The sequence below is a fragment of the Syngnathus leptorhynchus genome, chromosome 4, assembly GCF_054491065.1.
Source record: "Syngnathus leptorhynchus isolate UIUO chromosome 4, UIUO_Slep, whole genome shotgun sequence".
Taxonomy (NCBI): Eukaryota; Metazoa; Chordata; class Actinopteri; order Syngnathiformes; family Syngnathidae; genus Syngnathus; species Syngnathus leptorhynchus.
Window position 1 is genome coordinate 16,277,481 of NC_141198.1, and position 14,837 is coordinate 16,292,317.

Below are 14,837 nucleotides of genomic sequence, written 5' to 3' on the forward strand. Positions count from 1 at the left end.
ATTTGACAGATCAGGGGGTTTTTTTTGGGGGGGGGGTCTTCTAAAGAGGAACTTCATTTGGCAGCTGATGCACAGGAGATTGCTCCGGAGAAGGTTTTTGTGACAGGTGACGAGCTGGATATGAGTGTCACTGTGTATGTGTGGTGGTAAGAAGGAAGCGGGTGTGTGTGTGTGTGGGGGGGGGGGGGGGGGAGCCATAGAGACCTTTTTCAGTCGCCCCAAAGGGATGAACATATTTAAGATGAGCCATACATAGCATAGCCCATTAGCCATCGTTAGCCGGATAACCTGGCAACCCATTTCTTAACTCATCATAGTGAGTGAAATCCTTAACCCAATGCATTGGGTATACATGACCCAGCAATTTGGGTTAGCATCAAATAGAATAGCAGCGTAAATCTTGCTTAACTCGGCGGTACGAGATCAATTTTGCACGTCACAACGTCGAAACTCTGTGCTTGGTTCCAACCACCGTTTTAAAGGTCACTGGAAAGTGTTTCCTGTGTTTATTACCTGCCCTATAAACAACAAACCTTGTATGCGAATCAAATGGAACATTGGCCACGTTTCCACCCAGCAGTTAAAGTTCAGTGTGGTTTTGCTTTTTGTACTTTTTTTCAAAACGCTAAACCCTAATCTGGTTTATATTTCCGTTGTGGTGTGGAGCTGCGACACGTTGTAACTCATGAGTAAATTTCAATCAAGGAGATGAGTGTAAACAAAACCAAAAAAAAAAAAAAAAAGACATTTTCTCCCCGAATTTTAGAAATAGTTAAAGATGTGAAAAATCAGTTGTCAACAAAACAATATGGGGGACTTCTGCAGTTGATTCTGAGGGTTGCTGCTGTTGAGTTTAAGGTCAGCGAGGTTTTCCAAAGGTATATTTACTATAGGACCAGCTTGCCATCACACTATTCTCTAGGCACATGCAATGATAATACATAACGTGTGTTCGAATCATGCTTTCTTTGTGTGTGTGTGTGTGCCTGCATGTGTTGGTGTGTGTTTTGCCGGTACCTAATCATCCTTCAGTGCGCACTAACCGGTGGCCTGTGTTCTCAAATCTCCTGTCCTTACTGCAAGCTTCATGGAAATCCTCTATTGTCGCCCCCCTTAACACGTCATTAATCCCCAGCGGTCGGCCCCTTTGAACGGGAGGGGGGCGCCCGTGTGAAGGGATAACCAGACAGGCAGCATTGGATTTAGTCCTCCAGCAGCAGGTTAATCCTGCCTCCGCACGGTGTGTGTATGACATTTAAAGATGGGCTCAATCACAGTGACATGCTTGGGGGGGGGGGGGGGGGGACATCAGCATCTGGTGCTAAGTTATCCCCATTCCCGCCCCTCAAGTGAAACATAAACCTTACTGCTACAGTGACACGAGTCAAATTTGTTGATTGACCGACCCTCTTGACCCAAAGCGTTCATGTCTCAAATCATCTTTCCCCATAGAATTGAATGAAGATATCATTAATCCATTCCAGGCCCAGCAAATAAATCAATAAATATATAAATGATTTGTAGTATTATTTATCTTCTTGTTTTTTTTCTTCATTAAAAAACATACTATTCAATATACTCATATTTTTCCATTTATTTCCCCCAGAGCCCCGTTTACATAATGATGAGCGCTTTTACCGTGTGTAGTATGTGAGCCAGACGCTAACCACGTCATTATATCCTGAGGGTCCGTGCGTGGGCCTGTCAAGGTTATAACAACCCATCACAGAGGTGTCACACTAAACACTGGAGAAAGGATCAGTGCAATCCAGTCGTTCAAATAAAGTCAACCCACATCCACCTCTTCTGTCTTCCGAGGGTTAAGCAACTTTTCTGCCTCGACATTTTCTCCAGTATAAAAAAAAGTCCTTTGTCTGGGTCACCTCATGGCAGCAGGCAAGACTTTTCACATCCCGTCTCCTCTTCCATCTAAAAGCCTAATCAGCCACTCGGCAGGGCCCTGGCCGCTAACCAGGACTAATTCTGCCTCCTGCCGCTCGGTGACACACGCTGGGGCCGCCATGATTGGCTGTTTAGCACCAGGGGGTACACCTTGATTGTCTGCTTAGCATATTTTCCCGCCTTATTCTTATGGCACATCTCTTTGCTACACACACCCCACAGACAAAAAAGGAAAGCAGGAGAACGCCTGCAGAAAAAAAAAAAAAAAAAAAAAATAGAATTTCCACCAACACAAGTCTGTGTTCCTCATCTTCCTGCGAGAACGTCACCCGGACGAGCGGAGGCGAGCTAATTAGCGGTTAGCCAGTTTGTGTTCTCGACCGATGACAGGATCATTTACTCTGGTCTCCAGCTGGCTGTGTTTGCTGGTGCCATCTCATTAGCATGGCAAATTAGTCCGGCTCAGTCAGGGTTCTGCCTCGCCCGACGAGAGGTGACTGAAATGGGAACCAATCAAGCGGGCACGAGAGTCGCGCGACTGTGGAAACGTTGCGAACGCTGCTTTGTTCTGTTCGGTAAATGCTGAAAGACACCAATGTGCTGTTTTTATTGGGATATGGAAAAAAATAAAAGTAAAACCAAATGCAAAAAATAATGTATAACTAGTCGATGATCAAACTAATCCTTTGTGCCTATTTAACACACACCAACAAATCAATTTCAGTCGACACGGGCTAAATTGGACCTGGAACAGCCTTGGTGTCGGTACATCATCTATACTACAATGGAAAGACGTATTTATATTTTTATTTTTGTGAAATTTAGTTTTTTTTCCCCCCAATCTAAGTCGCATTTAACCTGAAGATTGAAAGGTAAACAAAACTACGAGCAATATAACTAGCAAGTCAAAAAGAAAAGTGCCTGAAAGTCTCCAGCGTGATCCATCAATGAGAGTGTAAAACGATATCTTAATTTAATATGCCGTCATTTGATTTGTCTCCTTATCGGCAGGAAGTTATTGATCGCTGAAGGGCTTCTTGTGTATCTGCTAAAATTGTACACAAATGTTGCAAAAAAACAACAACCAACACTCACATAGAGGAAGCCTTCCGCATAGGTGAAGCGTTTCAACAACGGCTGCAATTAACGTAGCCGCTTTCTGTTTTGTTTCTTCTTTCGCCGTTGTGTGTTTTACTCCTACAAGTCATTCTCGGAAAGAAGCCGTCGCTATCTCCAGTTTCATTTGTCGGCAGAGGTGGGGATAAGAGGGGAGGTGGGGCGCTTGGGGGTTAGTAATGTAAGAAAATTGGAGGATTAGACGGCGAGCCCTCTTCCTGTCTGATGCCCCCCCCCCAAACACACACACACTGCTGTCCAACTCAGACTATAATAACGTGGCCCGACATTCTGATGATGGAGCGACCCCCCCCCTCCGCTTCCTGAGCCTGCTCTCTCTTATCCTTAAAAGATTTGTCATAGCTCGCCTCTCACGTCACCTTTTTTCCTTTTTTGTTATTGTGCAAATTAGAAACCGGCGCTTGTCACATCCACTTAAAAGCGGGATTACGCCTCGGCTCGGCCTCCTCGATCGCTTGGTTCACCTGCTAGCTACTTCCTTCTTCACCTTTTCGGAATGGAAATCATCACCGATGTCTCAGTCCAAGATATTTTCCTGGAACTGCGTGGCATAGTCATTGGCTTGACTTTGAGGTTAATGTTTGCTGAGGATGAATCATTTTGAAAAAGAATCCAATTGTATTTTTTTGGGCGATTTAATATGCGATTCGTTTTTATAGATACAACATTTAGAAATGCAACCATGACATTAATCTGTTCTACATAAAACATGATCAGCCCTGACTAGTCCTAACACAATATTCTGTTGCCATCTTTATCCATCCCACAAGGCGGCCATTTTGCCACTTCCATTTATGTTGTTCCGTTTGTTCAATAAAGCAATTGAAAGTTCACCAGCAGCTGTCTATTGTTCTATGAGTGGGGGATTTGAAATTCATTCTAGTAAGCTTTATTAAATTAAGACGATTCCACAGTCCGAAGTAATCGACTCAATGACTGACGACTCACACGATGTTAAGCATAATGTGTCGTATAAGTATCGTTTAAAAATATCAATCGATTGTACATGTTTATCAGAGCGAGAGAAAGAAACAAGGTCAACTTTACTATCTTCACAGAGTAAATTTTGCAAAGAAATATATTTTTTTTCTGCAACACAGCCGCCGCTCCGTCTTAAAGAGGCCACATGATGCAGGTCACGGAACTCCACAGTGAGCTATGAGGAAGGTTCTGACAATGTACACCGAAAAAGCTCTGAAAGGCCCTAAATGGACCCGCAATTGGACTCTCGGAAGGGGTCATCAACCCAGATTGGAAGCCATTAGGGCCTATTTCAAAGAATTACTTCCTGCATGCAATCAAAAACCCTGATAGGTAATCAATGGCAACAAGATCAGCGCACAAAGGCGGGTCCATGTGTCTCAATCAGCCACCATTCAGCAGGACAAGCGCATTGGTCCGGGACAGAAAGTGCCTTTGCTCTGAATTCAGCTCGGATGCAGACGTAACTGTAATACCTGAGGCAAGGTGTAGCAAATACAAAAATAGCATCATTGCCGCAAGCGTATCTATGCATAACACTGATCTGCAGATGACAGTGATGTATCAAGGGACACGTGACACCTCCCGTGAGATTTAAAGGGAGAAATACAGGACATAAAGCAGAGAGAGAGAGAGAGAGAGAGGGACAAAAAGTGGTAAAAAAAAAAAATATATGAGCGCCGACGAGTAATGGGGGAGTACTGCAGTAGGGGGGGGACAGACAGGTTGATTTATTTGACATTCTACTTAGCCGAGTCCTGTAAACACACCCGCTCACAAACACACACATCTGCCGCACCCAGTCAGAGTCAGAGTGATGAGCAGGGAGAGGTTTGTAATGCTGCTCAATGATGTGTAGAGCGTTTAGTTCTGTCTGAGTGCACAGCGGCCATACAAGCTGTCAATGCAAGCACACACACATATAAAAAAAGGGGGGGGGGGTTCATTAACTGAGCAGAACCTGCAAAAAGAGTTGGCCTCATAGTTCACAGGGGGCCCGAAGCAAAATTATACTTTGGCTGGAATTTGAATGCAAACAGTGGAGGAACACATGTAAAAGGATAATATAACAAAACTCACCAGGAAACATGCTCCCTAATTCTACTTAAATAAAAAAAAAAACTGTTCTGTTAATTGCTCTCAAGCTCCCCCTAGTGACCAGGAATGAGCGCCTAAAAGCAGGTGCTTAGCTCGGACTATGCTTTGAGTCGACCGTGCCTGCGAGGATTTTCGAATTAGCAGCCGTAGCGGAACAGGAGAGATCACCCGGGGAGGTGCAAAGGCATATGCAAACAGAGACAGCCGCAATAACTTGATTTATGAAGTTATATACACGGGTGCATATAAATGCAAAAAGCAACAGAAACAATAATGGCCCTGACACGATAAAACAGCGTCAAGAAGGGGATATGAAACACGCTGCACCCTCCACCACAGCTCCTGCAATAACATTACACACCATCAGCCCTCAGAAGGCCCGCCAGCGGGAGTCCCCAGTATAATAAAATCAGATTAAAGGACAATCATATTTATTTCTAGTATATACAATATATCAAGGTTGCTCCGAAGCTCTCGGCTACGAAACGGTGAGCCTCTGTGTACTCTTTTTCTTCTAAGTTGACGTTAGGCTGTGTTTAATGAGCTCTAGGTGTCAAGGAGTTGGCCGAGATGTGTTGGCGAGGCTTATTGATTTATTGTTTCCCTGACAAGTTTTTTTTTTTTCGTTGTTGTTTTTACCTGCGACTTTTCTTATTGCCTCGCTGTCACCGCCGCCGCTGTCATTTCCGAATTATTCCAGGTGAATAAAAGTGTCAGCGCGGTGAATCGGTGTTCAGTCAGATAACATATTCGAAAAATAAAACGTCCCGGAGCGCTTAATGTGAATTCTGACACCCGGTGGAACATAACGAAATGAAAAAAAGGAGTGCGAGAGGATAAATAATATGTTGATTCAAAAACAACAACAACAACAACCACCACATAACCTTCTTCGAGTATAAACCAACTTTTTACTTCTGGTAAAATTCTAGATTATTCTTCAACTCACAAATGTAATACTGTTTAGAAACAAGACTCAAATTTAAAATAAAAGACTTTTGCTTTCACAGATACGATGAACAGTTAGAGAGAATACAAATGTCGACAAAATGGCAGCGCTAGCAAAACTATGGTAGCATTAGCATTGTAAACAAGCCAACATTAGCCACAGCTACAGCGCTAGTAGCACGACTTATGTTGAACGCAGTGTAAATGTTTGAAGTTTTACCAATTTGAAACCTTCAATATATTATAATGGAAAAAAAGAGGTGATGATCTTACCTGTTAAGGAGAAATGTTCACACTTTTTATTTTGCATAGATGCATCCATTTTATTCTTGTAACATTACGAGTACTTTTTCAGATCTCTACCATTTTCTCATGGGGCCTTTATACATCTTTGTCCTTGTTAGTCCCATCCCCTCTATTTCTAAATCGCTTTGATTCGGACCATTAACTGCAAAAATGCCTCACGATCTGTTCAATTCCGATACTTACATTTGACATTTTCATAACTACGAGATAATTTTGCATGGCGAGAAGCCGAGCTCGGGGTTGCATGGGTAACCTGTAATTGTACCTAACGATAGTCAGATCATGTAAAGCACTCGTAGATGTCCTTTTTTGCTGTGCTTAAATGCCATACAATTATGAGCGTAGTCGGGGCTTTGGCAGACCAAGACGGTTGGGTGGTTGACGAGGAGCGAGATTGCACGACAAGTCATCTTATTTACCCACCAAGGTGTTGGGGGTGGCCGTCGTCCGCCCAGCTAAATGCCATGCAAATGCTGCGGCCGGCGTCAAGCTGCCAATCACGCCGCCGTTGGCATTCACGGCGTGCCGTGGCAGCATTTACAGCAGCTGTGATCTTTTGGAAATGAGTAATAACCCCCCTTGTCTGTCCGTGCTGGCCGTTTAAACAATGCAATCCCCCCCAATGGGGCCAGGCCATCGGAGGTAAGACGTCCATATTGCGTCAGAGGAACAATAAAGATAACACAAAACGGCGGGCGCCGGATTGGGTCGACTCCCACGTCGCGGGCTGGTTACCACGATCTGATTTGCTGGGAACACCCAGTAGTGATTCCCCGTCGCTAATATCAGCTCCCCTGAGCCTCAAAACAGCATTTTATTCAACTTTATGAAAGGCTTGGCTTTCCAATTGAGGAGTGTGCCTGCTGAGAACTCGGGCATCCGGAAGAAACGAGAAACACATGAGAAAATGCAAATATCCGAAAAGTTTTACACTCAATCAATCAATCAATCAAGTCAAGTTTATATAGCCCTAAATCACAAGCAGTCTCAAAGGGCTCTGTCCTCTGCATTTAACCCATCCCCATGTGATTTTGATCCATCCCCTGGGGGAGAGGGGAGCAGTGAGCAGCAGCGGCGCCGCGCTCGGGAATCATTTTTGGTGATCTAACCCCCCAATTCCAACCCTTAAATGCTGAGTGCCAAGCAGGGAGGCAATGGGTTCCATTTTTAAAGTCTTTGGTATGACCCGGCCGGGGTTTGAACCCACAACCTTCCAGTCTCAGGGCGGACACTCTACTACTAGGCCACTGAGCTGGTTGGTACACCTACTTTATTGATATTGAATCATTTAAAAGGACGTGTTAATCAACTATTTACTATCCATATGAAAGAAAAACACGATTTAGTCAATTCATACACGCTTTAGGTTAGTGTTTGAGGAAAAGCTCTCTGAATATAAATGGTGCTGCAACACACATAGACAGATATATAACAATCCTCACAGGCATAGTATATTCTTTATTTATGATTTATTTATATATATATTTATCTTGTTTAAGTATGCAAATAATTTCATATCACTCCATAAGCATTCTCATCCATTGTCATTACATCTCATTTAGCATAGCAGCGTACACACGCATCGTTACACAACATATTAGTCGCACGACGGTGCTCACTTCTTTTTCATTCCTCTCCTGGTTGCAAAAAAAGGGGGGAAAAAAATCCCCCCCAGCTCATTAACTCCACTGTCTTTGCTGACATTCTGTTATCACACACCGACAGACACACACAGATAAACACGCACATTAAATATTCACTCAAGTATTGACGTTGGCAGACCGACAGCCGCATGCACACATGCAAACACACCGCGTGCATGTCAATCACTTGGCAGCAATTAGTCTCCCCCCTCACTCATTTCACTTAGCTGTAGGTGCAAATTCAATTTGTCAATGATCTTCTCTTCACACGATATGTTAGCCTTACATGAGCACACATAAACACACAGCGAGCTAAAGAAAATAATCATTATGTTTCAGTGACATTTTATATTCATAGAAATGAGTTGATTTCCCGATTTGAAGAAAAAAAAAACGAAATATCTTCATATGATCAATCAGGGTTTGAAGATGCGATGAAATAATCCCGATCTATTTGTACAAGTGAATAATTGAGTCTCATGTGCTTAGCGTGGCACGAATGAGTCAGTGGCGGTAAAAAAAAAAAAAAATGACATCATAACACTTCACGTCAATGGCGCCTGCTGCTAATTGACGACGCGCACTAATTGTTGCGCTGTGATTTAGATAAACACTTGGACAAGTGAAGTGCTCTAATTATCCCAGGCGTGTTTGTGCCACCGCTTTCACTTGAGAAAGAGACAAGCTAATTAGGAGCCATTTCCCCCCCCTCATTAATAACACACGGGCAATTAAAAGGAGCCACGGCGGAACGGAGTGCACCGGGTGCTGACAAGATTAGCCGTACGGAGCGATGGCTTTATTACAGAGACACAGCAAAATACAGTAAGTCGGCTCTTTGAAGAAAATTGCCTTGTCGCAAGTCATCTGTTGATCTCATCACCAATAGTAATGATTGGATTAAAGTAGAGATGAGATGAATGGCAGGAATGATTGCAATTCCGTGCGGCCTTAATATGTCATCACTGGCCAATGAATTTGGCGCACCTGCCTGCACAACATCTTCTGATATCATTCAAAAGCTTCATCACAAATGATACCTACAAAGGCGTTTTGATTGACAACTTGCGGAAAATTGACTTTTGAAATTGCTTGGATACAAATACTGCGATGGATTGAGCCATTTAATCTATTTCATAAAAACAGCGTAATATCAATTCAATAGAGTATAAAATATTGAAATAGTTTCCACATGATCATTTAATAACCCCGTTTTAATTCATTGTGCTGCTTTTTTGGTGTTTATTTAGTGAACAAAAATGTTTCTTTTTTACTTTTAGTTGTAGTTATCTCATTAGTTTTCGATAGCTGTAATAATGGGCACAGAATATGATGTCAAGTCAAGTTTACTTATATAGCCCTAAATCACAGGGAAGTCTCAAAGGGATGTCAAATGTCACGGTATTTAAGAAAATAAATATGACCCCCCCCCCCGCTCCCCCCACGTAGGGGCCAAACTCATTTCTCTATTTGGAATTTTCTCACTCCTGTTTACCTGCTAGCGTCTACCACCATAAATCCCATCGATTCGAGAAGATTGATTGACAGAATGAGTGAGATGGAGGAGGTAGGAATGTTTACGTCCTCGATAGCAGGACGAAACTTCCCTAGCAAAGCAACCAACCGAAGCATTCTTGGTTTAAAATAGCTAACAACAACATCCGGGGAATTCAGTGCAGCGCAATTGGAACAGCGACTGATGACATTTCAGAGGCACACAAGAAAACAACCAATAACATGGGGCGGCTGATCTGCGAAAGGTAAGCCTGCGCCGCTGTAAGAGTAGTCACAGTTCATCTTAATTGACCCATCAAGACAACTCCAATCATTCTCATTAAATGCAGTTCAGAGATTCGACATGGAAGTGCATCGTGAAGTGGACACTCTGAGAACTCCTGGCTTCTGTCTCCCATAATTGTGCGTCTCAGTATTACGCTTTAAAAAAACAACAACACAATGATTCAGGAAAAGCCTAACTCACATCCTCCTATAATATTCTTTAATGCACAGTGTGAGGATAAAATAGAAATTGTGGATGAATTTACAATTTCCAGAGCCCGGTATCTATACAAAGCAGTCTTGCGTGTGTACGTGTTGTGAAACGGAGCGTGTAAAACACGACGGTCGCGGTCGTAAGTTCTCTGAGTGCAAGCATGTCGCTCTTGACAAGAGACTCAATCAGCAGCGCTAAAGCCTGCCTCTGCTTCCCCGCCAGCCGAGGCCCGCTGCTTTGCTGCCGGCTAATCTCCACTGCAGGATGTAGAGGAGCCGTTTGATATTGTCTTCCCTGGTGTTTTTCATTACCGCAGCCTTAGCGCCGGCTTTAGCTTTTACATTAGCACGGCTCGACGCCACGCCAATCGCCACGCAGTCCTGTCGCAACCTCCCATCTTCCACTCTAACCCCACTCGCCTTGCAAAGCCCGCCTGCTTACTTTCATCTCACTTTTTTTTTTTTTAAATATCTTTTTTTTTTTTTTTCTGAGGAAAATTACCCACCAGAGAAGTAATTCCCCACTACTGCACAATAGATATTCTGGAGACTGAGGAAAATAGCAATTCTCATAATTATTCATTTCGTACAAATTTTGTTTTTCTTTGTTCATTTATCCTCGACGCATGTACAGTGACAATTAAAAGCCCTTCCACTAACCGACCAAAAAAACAACCTAATGTTCAGTACAGCAATTTGGTCGATTTAAATGTACATTTGTGAATAGATATATACACCTTCATGTAAAAAGTACTGTAGTATACAAAAAGATTAGATACGATACGCATTACACATATATTCGCAAACAGTCAAGCCCAAAATCATTTATAATGTATTGTGGATTTCGCTGTATCTCAGTTTCAAAATTTCTCCCAATCAAGCGGGGTGGCATCGAGTGATTTGAGAAGTAAAACACTGACCTCTGCCGACACTTTAAAAGCGCTGCTGGCTGCTAGTTTTTCAAATATTTTCTTTCAAATAAAATAAAACCAAAAACTAATGAAAGCTCACCTACCCCGAGTGCATTTGATCTATAGTGTACTTGATACTCCTTTTGACATATCTAGTTAAACAGCACCACCTAGAGGCACATTCAACAAAATCATCTTTCGCTTCTGTCTCTCCTCATTTCCGAATAGGACCAATGAGACAATAAATGACACCAGAAAGAATAAAGATTGTATTGGAAGGGTTAAACGTACTAATGGTATTTACATTATAACAACATCTGTGCACGTTAGAACTGTTTAGCATCAAACAATGTCATCAACATCCACCTTTTTGGCCCATGACCAAAACTATTTCAATATGACTTTTTTTTTTTTGGGTCTAAAGTGAACAAGTTATACCGGGATGGCTTCATTGGTGTTCTTTTAAGAATTCCTTCATGTACTTGGCCAAAGCTTCCGTGTCCTCCAGTGTTACAGCGTTGTACAGAGAGGCACGGATACCCCCAACTGACCTGCAGGGGGAGACAAACAGTTGTCACCACTGCAGCAGTTGTCGATTGGACCCAAAAATAATTGTCAGTATGGTACACACGGTACACTACTGGGTTAACGGTGACAAAATTCTAACCTGTGTCCCTTGAGAGAGATCATTCCACGTTTGGATGCCCCGTTGAGAAACTCCTTCTCCCAGGTATCGTTGCCCTCTTTCTTCCCGATACGGAAAGGAATATTCATGCGGCTTCGACAGTACTCGTCCACTGGACAGCTAGTGGAGGAAACCCGATACGTAAGACACATTTTGATTTTGATAAACACTTATCGATTAAAGTTTCATTTTTTTGGGCCGCATAATTTTATGGGAGGATCTAAAAATAAATTCATTTAAGCACAATGGCCAACTTCCACTTTGTTGTTGACGTTTACATTTTTTCCAAGCGTCATCATGTCATCATAAGTGTCGATGTCAACATAAACATGTTCAGCAAAAACTTAGCTACTTACCAATAGAAGCCGTTGGAAGAGTTGATGATGTCATAAATCATGTCCGACTTCCGCTTGTTGAGCGCCGCCATGGCAACTGCGCCGCCACTTGTTTTTATCCACTCCAGAACCAGACACATGATGTAGATGCTGCGCGTGAAAGGAATCTGCGCTTTGAAATCTTTTTTTTTTGTATGATATGCAAAATCGTTATTTTCAAGAATAAACTACCTGAAACAGGGTGGGGTGTTGTACAGTGAGTTCATCTCAGCCTGCACTTTGTAGTCCAGGATGATGGGACACTCTTTCTGGGCATGGCCTATCAAGTCCTCGCGTACGATGACCACGGTCACCCCGGCGCAGCCCACATTCTTCTGAGTGCCGGCATAAATCAGACCAAACTGCAAAAAAATAAATACACCAGAGTCACTCACAGGATGACACGAGTAGCTGACGATCCCTCCGCTCATTTTTAGGCTCCTCAATGGAGTCACAACTTTGTACATCTAGTGGGGCAAAGTCACGAGGGCCCCACTGACTTTTACCATTGCCTAATTTGTCGCAGGTGTTCTCACCTTGGAAACGTCCACGGGCCTTGACAAGAAGTTGGAGGACATGTCGCTGACGAGCGTCACGCCGTTGGTTTCGGGCGTGAAGTTATACTCCACGCCGTGCACGGTCTCGTTGCAGCAGTAGTACACGTAGGACGCCGCCGGGTTCAGGCTCCAGCTGCTCGGGTCGGGGATTTCTGGAAGAAATTTGACAGTACTGTCAATTTTGGACTAGAAGCCGCTACTCTTTTGTCAAATTTTGAACCCTGTGGCTTATAATTCCTCAATTGAAAACTTTTTGGGGGGAGGGAAAGCGCAATGTACTGAAGCCGCAATAAATGAACTGCGATGTAGCGAGAGATTACTGTATCAAAAAAGTTTTTTTCTGTCATGAGGAATCAAAATATTTTCTTGTTACACGCTAAAAGAGTACATGGGTGAACACACGCACTCACTCACTCGTGTAACTATCCAGCTTGGGGTGAACTACGTTGACTTTGCCGTATTTCTCGGCCTCTTTGGCGGCCTTCGCTGACCACGTGCCCGTCACGATGTAGTCGGCGCATTTGTCCTCCTTTAGGCCCATCAGATTGAGGGCGATGCCACTGAATTGGCCCGATGCGCCACCCTGCAGGAACATCACCTTGTAGTTGTCGGGAATGTTTCTGTGGGGATGGAAAAACTGCTCATTTTTGACATTTATTATGATTATTTTCAAATTATAATGCATTTTTAAAACCTTTTAAAACATTTGTTTGTTTTTCTTTATTGCTTATTGAATTTATTATTCAACTTACAGAATTAAAAACAAGATATTTTTCAGTAAAATGATTATTTATATGAATAATAATATGTAATGCACTTATAACGGTTATAAAAATGTGTGTTGAAAAGACTAACGTGAGGTATAATTGATTAGAAAACTGTATACATTTGTCAATATTACTAATACACTTCTTGAATTAATGTTTAAGTAAAATGGGACCTGATTTCCACTTACAGCAACTCTCTAAGGAGACTCTCTGCCTTATTCATGATTTGGGTGAATTCTGCCGATCTGTGGCTCATTTCTGAGGGAACAAAAGTTAGTTTATAGTAAATGAGTTCATCAACATCCCATCTTTGATATGATCTGAATTCATCGTAACCTAAAAAAATGCTCCAAAAAGAATTATAAATGTCAGACTTTCTCATTGGGGTTTACATAGAAAACACGTGTATAAAAGGGAACATTTCTTACCAAGAACACTGATCCCAAGGCCACTGTAGTTCAGGAGCTCCTGCTGGGCCTGAAGCAGCACCTGCAGCATGTGTCCAAATAAAACAGGTCATGATGCAGCAGCAGCAAAAAAAATAAATAAAAAAAATATCCTATTGATTTGCAAGAACACTGCAATGAACAAACTGAAATTCAACCAAAAAAAGAACCTGAAAATTTCCATTTAAAACCCAAATCCCCCAGAAGATTCTAAAAAACAGCTTTTAGTGCATAATTCAAGCAAAATATTTGACACCTTGTATGTATGACGTCATGTGTGCCAAGTGATTAAAAACGGAATGTTCAGTTGGCTGGCATAAACGGATCACACGCCTTTGCCACATGAATGAGAAGAGGATGAAAGCTGATGCAACTCAACTGCCGCTTTTCAGCTTGTTGCTGAGCGATGCTAAAAGTCTGCCCCTGCTGTTCTATCACGAGTAGCCTTTTCTTTTCGCCTCTTTTTCAACTCAGGAACTAAAGACAATTTATGACGCGTACAATTGCAACAAACGCACACGGGGGAAAAAAAATCACGATTTTGCACAATCACACACAGTTAAGCCAAAAATAATACATGCAGCAGTCACATTTGCATTTACACTGATCTCGCCTATCATTCTAACTGTGATTTGTCGTCTGTTTTTAACATTTGGTTTTCTAATGGATGTCTTATTTTACAATAAACAGCCAAAGTTGAATTTTTATTGCAATACAATTGCAGTTTTCGATGGAGACTTGACGTCGCTAGCAAAAAAAACCTCAAACTTACCGGCGCCGGGAGTTTAGCTGGACCGGCTCCGAAGTTAATTGTTTTCTGGTTGACTTGAGGCTCCATGGTGCTCGAAAAGGTGACCAAAAAAGAAAAAGGGGGAGAATGAGAGCGAAAGCGGTCACGACGTGGCTGTCTTTTACTCAGGCTGCTGCACTCCTCTTTCTCCGCTCAACCGCGGTGACGTCATGAAGAAATAGCGGCTGCTGTGTTCATGGGGGCTCGGACATCCCAAATTTACCTTGTGGTGCGTTTAAGGGGCATCTGTTACTCGCAACACGGCTTGTACAAAAATCTTTTGTGTGATCACTATACTGT

The 14,837-nt window shown here is 42.7% G+C and overlaps 1 protein-coding gene across 1 annotated transcript; it reads right to left on the reverse strand.

Annotated features, from left to right (window-relative positions):
- Positions 1-11,174: 11,174 nt before the first annotated feature.
- Positions 11,175-14,730, reverse strand: psat1 (phosphoserine aminotransferase 1). The gene is made up of 9 exons (XM_085910003.1): positions 14,520-14,730; positions 13,730-13,790; positions 13,490-13,559; positions 12,949-13,154; positions 12,514-12,686; positions 12,170-12,339; positions 11,960-12,088; positions 11,586-11,723; positions 11,175-11,469 (listed from the first exon to the last, which is right to left on the reverse strand). The coding sequence occupies exons 1-9, from the start codon at positions 14,583-14,585 to the stop codon at positions 11,367-11,369; spliced, it is 1,116 nt and encodes a 371-aa protein (XP_085766129.1). The 5' UTR covers positions 14,586-14,730; the 3' UTR covers positions 11,175-11,366.
- Positions 14,731-14,837: the final 107 nt, after the last annotated feature.